The sequence below is a fragment of the Lepeophtheirus salmonis genome, chromosome 3, assembly GCF_016086655.4.
Source record: "Lepeophtheirus salmonis chromosome 3, UVic_Lsal_1.4, whole genome shotgun sequence".
Classification (NCBI taxonomy): domain Eukaryota; kingdom Metazoa; phylum Arthropoda; class Copepoda; order Siphonostomatoida; family Caligidae; genus Lepeophtheirus; species Lepeophtheirus salmonis.
In genome coordinates this window covers 32822099-32834507 of record NC_052133.2, presented here as the reverse complement: position 1 = coordinate 32834507, position 12409 = coordinate 32822099, and the positions used below count along the sequence as shown (strand labels likewise).

The following is a 12409-nucleotide window of genomic DNA, read 5'->3' as shown; positions in this document are numbered from 1 at the left end:
CATTCCAAAAAAGTAGAGTATGAAGGGAAGTAAAAAAAAAAAAAAAAGAAAAGAAGGGAAAAGCCTAAAGGATCTACAAAGGATTAAAAAGGAAATGGAAGGGAAAAGTTGGTTGAACTAAACAAATTTTAATAAAATATAACTAGATATTTACAAAGTATATATATATGAGAGTTCTATGAACTTATATTAGCCGCAAAGTTACACATATCATACAGCATATGTACAAAAGGGGAATAGGTCCGAGTTATAACCTTAGCCAGAAGATCAATATAAAAAATACTCACATATAATTTGCAAAAACGGATACTCGGGGGGTTTATTTATTGGCTGTTATGCGTTTTAACTCGGGTATTTGTCATATATTTATCTCTCTAGAAGGATAACTTCGATCCTTCCCTTTTTGTACGTGTACGAATGTACACAAGTGATTAGTCATCTCTTGATATAATACATGGAACCAGGGGCGTCTGCAAGATTATATTTTGGGGCCGGGCTTGGTTTCTGGATTTCCCCCCCAAAAAAAAACACACCCAAAAAATACTTTTTTTTTGGCAAAAAATTCAAAAACTAATCTTCAAATATTATATTTATTGGAAATTTTTTCAAAAGTCCACTGCTTTTCACAAAAAATAAAACATTTTGGAAAAATATTTTAAAAATTATAATTTTTTTTGAAAACCAAAATTAAATTTTCTACTACAAAGCAAGAAATCTTTCATTTGGAGAGGGCTACAGTTCCTTCAGCCCACGCCCTACGGATACCCCTAGGAACGTATCGCCTTTTGTTTTTGGCGCTCTTACCAAGCACCAGGGGTCGCTGGAAACCCAATTCAAATGTGAGGATCTAGAGATAGTTTTATAAAAATGACGTGATAAATTTGAGTCACATTATAACGCAACTTTTCATTATTGATGGTCTTTCAAAAAGTATGTAGGCCAACGGTACCTTGGAAAGGCCCTATCACTCATCAGTAAATTGGGTACACCACTTATTTTCATTTGTACAATTTTCTTTACATCTAAAAATCCATTTTAATCCAGCCTAATTGTAGATGAAGTTACAAATCACTCGCAGGTATGAAAATACCCCTTTGTACTAGAGTCCAAAGTTCTATACCCGTATCTACCCGGTTCCATAAAAATACCTGAAACTATTTTTTAGTACAGTATCCTTCAAACAACTCGAACTTATTCATAGTCTAGTTAGTTTCTTTCAAAATGGTATAGTAAAATATCTTCACTTTTTTTTTTTTTTTTATACGAGGACTTGTACAAAAGTAACCGTTATTTTCTAAGTCCGAATTCAATTATTATTCGATTATCATTTTTTTAACTATTATGTTTGTGCAGAGATCCACAACGTTTGCATTATTAGTTTAGTTTTGACAGAATTAAAGTTTAGACGTCTTTTGTTGTGCTCTGCGATTTTATATTTTTGAAGAAAATGGAAAGAAAAAATCAATTTAGGGGAAAACTTTTAAGAATTTGTTCATTCTGCTAAATTTAATATTTTGTAAGAAATAACCATTTCAGAAGAATAAACAATTTTTTAAGATCTCATTAAATGACATGTAATCTTTTTATTGGTTAAAAAAGCACAACTAAGAATGCAAAATAGCTGACATTGTCAACATAGATTTTGGGCATGTGTACCAATTTAATAAAAATATATATTTGAAAATTGAATGATAATTGAAGTCAGAATGAGAAAATAACGGTTATTTTTTTCAGATTAGTATATCGTTGGTTTAAACCCAAATGTGTTTAAATGACAATCTGAAAATTTTCGGAGATGGGCAGTTGGAACTCTAAATATTTAAAATCATACGTAACTCATGAATGTATGAAAGTTCTAAAAAGGATTCTAAAGATCATCCGAAGTCCTAATTTTCAAAATAATTCAAAAGAGTGGAAATTCCATTACTCTTACTCAAATAATATAAAATTTGTGTCTGCTGTCTTCAATTTTAAGATAGAAAGAGAAAAAATATGACGATGCGTGCAAATCCGTGTTATCGGTATACTTTTACTGTACATATGAATTATTTTCAGTTGAAAATATTAAAGTACAGACATCAAGAGCAAAAAATTGTTTATTTTATATATTTTTTATTAAAAGAAGGGGGGGACAAAACTTTTTAGATAATGAAATAAGGTATTAAGAATATATTTTTTAAAGGCAATGTTTTAATTATTTGTATATACGTACATATAATATAAGTTTGTGTTTATATAAATACATTTCTTGTGGGAAAAAGATAAGATTTTGGAAGGGAGAATGAGAGTAAAAAGGAAAAAAAAAAAGAGGAGATTAAAATGATTTTTTTATACATATAATAATAAGTAAAAAAACTTATTTCATTTCTCCTTTTTACTACTACCACCACTGGCTTTCACCCCATAGGGATTTCAAGAAATGGAGGAGAAAGAGGAGTGGGGATGGAAAGAAGAAGAATAGAAAGGGAACAGAAGAGTGTTCATTAGAACTGTACAAAGATTGTGTTTTTTTTGGAACAATCAAAAGATGAACTTAAACCAAGTTTTAGGCCTCTTAAGCAATTTATGACGTAGTGAAAGTCATTTTACACAAAAAATGAAATTTTGTGTGTAAAACTATTTTTGTTATGCCTCTTTTGTTACTGTCTCAAATATGATGCGATGAGTCAAAACATGGTATATTGATACATGAATTATCAAATTTAAGCCTAGTTGAAGTGATAGTTGCCGAAAAAAAAGAAGGAACGTTATCTATATTAATTAAATCAAGTTTGTCTGACTGTTTGTTTGATTGAAATCGTAAATCATTTAGTACATCTTAGTCCCCTTAAATTATTAAGTACAGGGTGAACAGTATTTTTCAGATTAACCAAATACTAATAAATATTAAATGTACAATTTGACTCATGGATGTTTGTGACAGCACAAGAGACATAAATATAGTCAATTTCGACTCGAAAATCCTTCTTTTTTTCAAATTAAAATAGCCTGTGCCATACCAAAAATGGCCTGAGAGGCTTCAAACTTTACTATAGTAATTTTTAGATTGTACCAGCAATATAGGTCTTTTTGCAGGGAGGGGGGATATTATCCTGAAAAAGGGGACAGTCTAGTGTCCATAGATAGAGAGAGACAAAGGATCACACAAAATAAAGAAACTCTTACCTAAGAATTGTAAATGTACTCTAATTTGATGCATACGACCAGTATGTGGCTTACAGAGAACAACACTTGTTTGTCCATTGTAACTCAGTCTTTGAAACTCTGTATGACAATCCTTTCCAGACGGACTCACTTTGCATACTCCAATTTTATAACTGATGACTTCAATGGACTCCTTACAGATAATTGATTCCCTAGCAAATGAAAAAAAAAAGATCATTTTAATATTGATATTGTAGTAGCTGAAGGGGTCGCGTGATTGCCAAGTTGTCAACATCATTTTATTCATTGAAGTAGTACGTTAATTTATATGTATATAATCCTTGTTCCAGATCATTGAGCATGCTCAATAAATCTTCTTTATTTTGTTTAATATTCTTTCACAAATTCCCCTTTTTATAAGAGGTCAACCATACATAAAGATAAATCTATTAAATATTATAAAAAAGATGTCAAAAAGGAGGATATTTATGTGCGTATTTGGATTATGGGTCCCCTTTCATAAATAAGAAGAAAACAGGACATACTTAGGAAACTCTCCTTCCACACGACAGACATATTCCTTTCGACATTGTCGAGTACGGATTTGTTGTTCCATTTCTCGAGCTTTTTTAGGATTACGTCCAAAGAGAAGAAGTCCGGAAGTAAGACGATCTAAGCGATGAATCGTTCGAAGATTCTTCAATCCATATTCTTTGGCCAAAATAAAAACAACTGTATTATGGCGGTAACGGCCACAGGGATGAACCTGGAAAGATTAAAATACATCAAAGTATTAAAAACCGTGTCGGAAATTCAAATTAATATTTTTCATATACTCTACTTCTTCTCAAACAGCAGAAGTAGAGTATATGTAAAAAACTATTGGGACATTTGATTTACTGTCATAATAAATATTATAAATTTGTAAGACAACAGAGGCTGACAGAGTGGCTTGTCTGCTTATTATGTTTGAATCATCAACATAGGGAAGAATAAAAATAAAAGTGTAATAAAATAATTTGTTGGCTATTAACAAGGACAAATCTTTTAAAATACTGCACTCGCCAGAACTCTAGTAATTTTCACACCTATAAGTTTTTTATTGATATCTCTGACTTCATAATATTTTAAAGTGAACAGCAGATAGCATACATGCAAAAAATTGATTTTACTCCATATTTTTTTTCCATGGACAATAACTCAAAGAACCCTCACAAAAAAGAATCAGCAAATAGTTAAAACATTAAAATGATTTAAAAATGCCAGAATGTGGACCTCTTAAAGGAAAAATAATTATTTTTTCAAATCAATACAAAAAAAATTAGGGATCTCATTTTTTTCACCAAAATACACCAGAAAATGGATTGAAACAGACAAAAAATATATTATCGTAAACAGGACAGTACCGGGTGTTGCATTGAAAAGTGTACACTTGCCATTTATTTCATAATTGAAAATAATTTCGATGTTCATTGGTCAGTTTTGAAATATTCAATACAAAAAAATATTTTACATTGATGATACATATATTGAAAATTTATTCAGTATATCCACCTCCGACCTCAAAAACGGGCTCCATCGGCCTCTGAAGGCATTGCAAGTACAACCAAAAACTTTTTGCGTATGTTCTACTACGGACAGCTTGTTACATAGCGTTTATTTCTGAATATTTATTTTCATGAGAGTTTAATGGGAGTGCAACAAAACCTTTCAGCCACAATTTCATAGATGTATACAACTCAATAAAATGTACATAAAAACGTATTCGTTCAAATTGATCAAAAGTACCTACAATACGAAACAAAACAAACATAAATGCATATCATGTAAGCCCTTTTGAAAAAAAGAAGTCAATCCCAGAAATAATAGTAATAATACTAATTAGAAAGGAGAATAAAGAGAAAGAAACAAAGAATTTAATCTTCGTTAGTGTCAATTAGAAGTCTCTTCTTATTTAGTTTGAGTTTTTCCCCCTTCTCCATTATAGTGATTAAAGAAAAAGTACTCTCAAAAAGAAAAAAAGGGGCAATTTAAAGAACAGTGACTTAATAAGTACAATGCTTGAACCTGTTCTCACTGTTCATTCATTCATATTTTTTTAAACACGCCAACGGCCATACGATCAATTTCTGTCAAAATTTAGTTGGATGGTAAATTATCCTCTTTCCTCTTCTCAATTATTGAGATTAAATAATAAGTACCATAAAGAGGAAGACTTAAAAAGGATTGAATTAAAACGTACTGGGCATGAACCAGTTCACACTTTTACAACTCATTCGTTCATCCGCTAAAGGGCACATTAGTTCTTTTTATAACCGAAACGACGGTCACTCGATCAATATTTGTCCAAATTTAGTTAGCTAACAAAATCCATGCAAAATGTCCATATTGCTGCAATTTCCACAGATGACATATTCACTTAATCATTTGACGGTTGCAATTTGTTCTTCTCTTCTTTGCAAAATTAAATTAGAAGGGCGAATTCATAAAGATTGAACTAAAACCCAACCAAAAATTACAATCTAATTGGGGTAAAAATTAATTACCAGGTGCTTGGTTTTAGTTTACGTCTTGGGGGTACAAAAAGATTTCCGTGGGGAATAATTACAAAAGAGCGAAGAAATCTTCGCCGTGCTAAGATTTTTTTCTTATTCCCGTGACTAAATGAACTATATTCGACAACAAATGTTTTTAGCCTCACGATTACGAGCAAAAGACGAAACAAAACCAAATTTTTGAATGTTTTGTCTGACACCATTTTTTTTTTTTTTTTTTTTTTTTTTTTTTTTTGAAGTAATAAATACAAGACTTAATGTGAAAAAACAAAACGAAATAAACACTGTGTTCAGGTGCTCAAAAATAAAGGTAAATTAGGACTTTCCAGTCAATATCAAGGCTTGGTTAAAATGTACAAATTCTTATCCACAAACAACAAAATTATGCATATAAATATGTATACAACAAGAAAAAAAAGGACCATATTTGATATATTCCATGAATATTTTATAATCATAATTTGATCATATTTACGTTCCCCCTTCATTTTCTTCTCCTTCTCCTTATGGATGGATAACAGAAGAAAAGATAAAAGGAAAAAAAAAAAGTTTCATGAATCCATTAATCGAAAAAAAGTCAATTCTTTCTGTAAAAATTTTCTCTCCCTTTATATTACTTATATACAGGGTGACTCTATGGAATTTTCTCCTCGGTTAGGGCGATTTTTAAATCCCCTATAAAGTTCATAATTAATGGAAAATTATGTCATTTGCAGCCGCGTCTCTCGGATTACATATATATATATATTTGGGAAAGGGGAGGCAACAGCCCCTCCAGCGGACGGTCTTAATTTGATACTCGTAGATAGACTTTTGCTAAAGGTACGCTTTGCTTTATTCAAGCTGGAGAAATAAGAAGGATATATCAAAAGAAACATTGATTTTGCAAAAACAAACCATGGGTGTGAGTCTCAAATTAATAAAAAACCATTTGGGATCAACTCAAAGAGGTAGGAAAATCAACAGCAGAGGTTGTACAGTGAAAATAAAAAGCCAGGTGGATGGTGCCAAAATTAAACTTCATTTCAATATTGACGCTCTCAAGGCCTCAATTGGGTATAAATAGGAATTAATTAACAGAAATAAACTCGTCGCATTGTTCAAAATTCCACTCCAGGCTAGAAAAATGCATCGTCGACGGAGACTCAGACTTTGAATAATTACTTTTCATTAATATATGTATACACCAAAGTTTCTCTGTTGGTATCTAATTTTTTTTGGAACGGAAAATTCCCAGGAAAAATTTAATTGCTCAGGAAATCCCGCATCTAATGAATTCATAATATAAGTTTCATTTAATTATGTATTATTCAGCAAATATTAGCTTGTTTATAGCCTATTATGAATGATTTTAGGTGATTTTTTTTGCGGGCTACAAACTCAAAATAGCCGTACTCACGGGTTCTAAAAACAACCAATACGACGATTATAAGAATTGAGAATATATGTGTAAGATTGGCTTATAATTCAATATTTCTTCTTAGATTATAAAAATGAATACATAAATTCCACAGATTTAATTATTAACGGGAATAGTTTATTGATACAATTTTAAGATACTATGAACTTATCTTTAAAAAAGGGGAAAATCAAAGGTTCACCCTGTACACGTACTATGTACTTGCTCCTATTTCGAACTTCATTAAGTTTGTGAGAAGAAGAAGACGAAATAGAGGAAAGATGAAGTAGGTAGATACTTTAAAGAAGTATAGACAAAGAATATAATATTATATAAAAGCAATGATTTTTATTTTAAAAAGAAAATAAAACTTTTTACATTCTTCCTTCAGCTGAGGAGTGTCACCCATTAAACTAAATTTACACAGAAGAAAAAAAAAAAAGAACTTGACATATAAGTTATTTGTCATGTTAGTTCGAAGTTAAAAAACAAAAACTAAAAAAAAAAACGACACGAAAGAAAGAATAATTATAGGGAATTCTTTTTATGTTTGGAGAGACAGAGAGAGAGAGAGAGAGAGAGAAAAAATAAAAAAGTAATCAAAGACGTGACAGAGCTTTGATTAATGGTAAAAGAAAAAAAAAACGAAAGAACAAAAAGGAACAAAGTTTGTGGAGGCCTTATAGTTTAAAACAAATAAGACTAAATAATAGTGTTAATTTGTATGTAGTTTGCAAGATCGGTATTATTACACTTCTTGTACAAATTGACAAAGGATAGGGTGGTGGAAATCGATATTATAAGATAGATTTGTATAAAATATGCTATTGATTAAGAAACCTGAACATTTGAAGAATGTTTGGGAGAGGAGCAACTTAGCAGTCACAGACCACCTCCATACCCTAATTAGAAAGGCTTTCAGAGCATTTAAATTTGGATGGCTCTTCTTGGCAAAATGTACCAGACTTCCATGTTCAGGCCGGATGAAGGCTAAAAGTTGTTGCTCTTGAGTGTAAATAAAAAAGAAAGGTATACATTGAACACTTTAATACACAAAATATACCAGCTCGTGCAACAGCATTGAGACTAAAAGGAACGAATTAAACAATGATGTATAATTTTGTATACATTTAATATATATACAAACTGTATTAATATAATGTATAATAACGCTATAAAGGATAATTATTCTCGAATATGACCACCGTATGCAGTATAAGCGGATCCATGGCGGCGAGTGCAGGTGATTTTGATGTAAGCCTCTGACATTGTAGCCAACTGCTCATTGACAGTCATTTATGGCCTCAACATTTGGATATCGGGTTCAGCAGGCCTGGAACTCTACTGGCCACCAGATACTATAATTCAGGGGATTCAGATCTGGTAATAGGGGAGCCCAAGAGTGATTGAATCATGATTTATCATTTTATTCCAACAATTGCTGGAAAATCTTGGCCGTCTGAGCGGGGGATTAATCATATTGAAAGGCAAATCTATACACCTTGGAGAATTTCCTGGCCTAAAAGAACCATATTTGGACGCAATTACTGCTTTTTGAGAAGATTCCGAATGCAATTAGGTTGCAAACTTTCCCCTTTGTTGTTCTTGCAACATGATAATCAACTCTAATGTTTTGAGTTTAATACAAAAAGAAAAAAAGGGGACTCCTGGCTCTCTATAGAAGGAAAAATGAATAAACTTGTTGCAGCATACGATGAGTTATCAAGTTTTAAAAATCGTCTCAAAATTTTTGCAGCATGTTGACCGAGATTATTAGTGATGAAAATCAAGTGTGTTTTGGCTTGTAAAAAAACAAAAAATCAACATGGCAACCCTGACAATTTGATGGAAGGTTTGGAGGAGAGCAGCTTAGCTGTCATGACGTTTCATTAGATCAACTACAATCAGCTGGTACGAAGGAGGAAGGGGAGAAGGATATAAAGAAGAACCTAGAGTATAATTACTCTGTAAAAATCCTACGTTTAACTTGAGTCCAACAAGGAATTACAATTACAACAAACCACCAAGGCTACTTTCTGTCTTTTATGAGCATACATGTATGTAGTAGGAGAGGAAGTTCAATACTCAGGAGTTAAATAGTAATGACAACAGCTGAGGCACAGAAAATTCATTCTTCAGATTACCAATTTAAAAAAAACCGAGTGAGCTAAAAAATTTAACTCAATTTACATCACTAGAGATCACTATCGATGCTCCTGGCTCGCTAATAACTACGTTTGAATTTTCAAAATATGAGAAATAATTAGTAAGAGCACTAATATCTTGTCGATTATCAACTTATTCTTTTTATTTCAGATATATGCTCACACGGATTTCGACAATTTGCACAGATTTACTAATGACCTGAAGATTGCTAGATCCTCCAAAGCTATATAGTAGATATTAAGTTGTAGGTAGAACACTTGAGTTCTAAAAAAATTGAAGTTCCCATTAATGAAGGGAAAAAATAATTTGAAGACAATATAACCTTTTCACCAGATAACAAGAATAGGAATAATATGGAGCATTTTTTTTTTTTGTATTTAGTATTACTATGTCTATATGTATGCGTGTGAGGGAGTAATCCCCTTCTTTTCAGCCTCCCTCTCCTATTCTGCTATGTATTGGAATTCATATTTCTAATCTATTTTTTTTTCTTTTCCTTGCTCTCCTTCTTAAATATATGTTAAAACCCCTTTAATCCTACATTACTTATCGCTTTGCATAAAGAAATTGAAGCAAAATATTTAAATAGTATTAGAAGAAGGAGAGAGAGAGAGAGAAAAGGAAGGGGAAAAACTCACACACAGAAACAAAAAGGCTTAATATCATTATAATTTTTGTCGATACATATTTATATAATATGTATGAAGGTATATATGACAACCAAGAAGGGCTAGTGACATAATTGAGTCCTTTTTACTTCATTGCTTATTTATTTTATGACGTTATAAAAGGAAAACAATAACCATACTACACTAATCAATACAGGGATAATAATAAATTAATTGAATTTGAGAACTGCAGTCAATACCTATTTTCATTTCTGTCTCCAGTACTTATCTTTAGTAGTCCTTGCACCAATACACTTTCTTGGAATGGTAATCCAAAACATATTATGTACTATAGCACTAAAGAAGAAGAGAAGTTACTCTACGTGAAGGATTACCCTACGAAAAATGCATCTACACAAATGTCTAGTGATGAAAATCGTCTGTATAATGGGCATGTTTTTAAAAAAAGAAACCGAAAATCAGCGATTTGAAGAATGTTTTGAAGGGAGAAAGATTAAACCTCATGACGTTTCATTATGTGAGCTACAATCGGCCGTGACTAGGGAGGAGAGAGAGAAGGAAATAAATCAGAACATTGGCAGACACTCTGGTGTCGATCCTTAATTATAGTCGAGTCCAACAATGCCTTCAATTTTAACTCCTCAACAATTATTTAGATAACTTGATATGTCATATTCATAGATCTGATAATAGGTTTCCCATCTGCCGACGGACAACAATAAAATAACCCTCCTATTTCCCCCAAATTGCACTCCAGACACATGGGATCTATGTAAGATAACCATGGGACCTTGAGACAGGTTAAAAATTACTGCCATCACTTCAAAGACCCCCCTATGCTCCAAGTCAACGAGCTGTGCTAGTACTAGTACCACTCTTTCAAACCATAAAGGACTTCTCTTAATTTCCCCATTCTTTTTTACAGTAGCAACTTAGACAGGCACAGTCTACGTTCAACAGTTTTTCTGTAGAAGGAAAACTATCAACAAATCCTAAGATGAGTCAGTCCCATCTGTATTAATAACACATCAATAGACAAATCAAATAGAATACTACTAGAACAGAAAGTTTCATTTCTGGTATATTTATCATGGATAATAATTCGTGAGACTAAACAATCACGTGGGTATCATATTTGGCTGGATCTTTTCCGTAAATTGTTATTTTATTATAAATTTACTTGTGTTGAGGTTCGGTCCGATACCAAATTTTTCCCCGGTTGTATCTCAAGTAATTATTTAAAGGCCAACCTTTTGGTCCAGACAGATATTCAGACAGCAGACCTAAACTCAAATCGTAGATCAAATTTTCCTTATAAAAAAATGCATTTTTTTATTTTATATAAAAAATATGACATGGGACTGGTTAATATGAGACCGGTCCAGATCAAAGTTATATACTGCTTAAATGTAATAACTTTAGACTTTGAAGTCGCATTTTCATTATATGTGCAAATTTTTAGTGATTAATGTTGTTTGTTAATTAAAGCATTAATACGGCATTGTTTATTGCCAATGACGTCAGATGTGGAGATTGCTTTGAATCTATAAATTTAAATGCAATATCAGAAATGTTGGAATAGGTTGTCACACTTTATATTTATAGAATATAGAGTATTAATTTTATTTTCAAAAATACTTTATTCATCAAATTCCACGTTATCATACTATTATACTTATAATACATATTAATAAATAAAATGAATAACTGGTCAAAAATTAGAATGATATTATTTTATTATAACGTAAATTAGACCATGAATAACTTAGTTCAATTTAAATCTATAAAAAGGATGTATTTTTATTACAATTTCAATCTTTTCTTTAATTTTTATTCTTCGAGGAATGTTCACCCATTTATATCAACAAATTATTTTATTATTCCTTTGTAGGCACCGCAAATTAGACTTAAAATAGATAGAACTTATCTGAACAGTAAAACAATGGGAAATTCATAGATTTAATTTCAAAGACCATATATTAAAGCAAATGCAAAGTCAAAACTATAGCTAAGATCCTTGGCCATCTTGAATCATCCCATAAGTTTGAATACATAAACTTTAGCTCAAATATTGGTCTATATGTATGTATATATGAAGTAAAAAACATACTACCTATATTCAGTTCAAATAGGTCATGTTTATCTCATTAGAAGAGAGCGGCCCCTGTAGATCGAAATTTAAAAAAAGAAAAAGAAGCTCTATACATTTATTAAATAAGATAATGTACTTTTTTTTTTAAAATAAACGTCAATTTTCATTATTGGTTCTTTATAGAAAAAAGAAAAATTTATTTTTTTGCTAGAAAGGGGGTCAACTCAGAAAATTGGAAATTATGTCATCAGGGGTACAATATTTCTATGAAGTAATGCCACTGTAAATACCAGTTTAATATAGTACAGTTTTAAATGCGTCCGTACTTATAACAGTAACGCCTTAGTCACGGTATATCGAACAATCGTACTACCAAGCATAAAATAAATCTGATACTATATTTAGTTTTAAATCCTTTGCTTAC

At 31.3% G+C, this 12409-nt stretch overlaps 1 protein-coding gene across 7 annotated transcripts in view; it reads right to left on the bottom strand.

The window, feature by feature from the left end:
* The window catches only part of LOC121114953 (pseudouridylate synthase RPUSD2), a 157337-nt gene that overhangs the window by 5823 nt on the left and 139105 nt on the right, over nucleotides 1–12409 (bottom strand). For all 7 annotated transcript variants that reach the window (XM_040709081.2, XM_071887360.1, XM_040709082.2 and 4 more), the window contains 2 exons: nucleotides 3690–3910; nucleotides 3166–3356 (listed from right to left, as the gene is read on the bottom strand). In XM_040709081.2, coding sequence (XP_040565015.1) covers nucleotides 3166–3356; nucleotides 3690–3910 — 412 coding nt within the window. The remainder of the gene's footprint in view (nucleotides 1–3165; nucleotides 3357–3689; nucleotides 3911–12409) is intronic.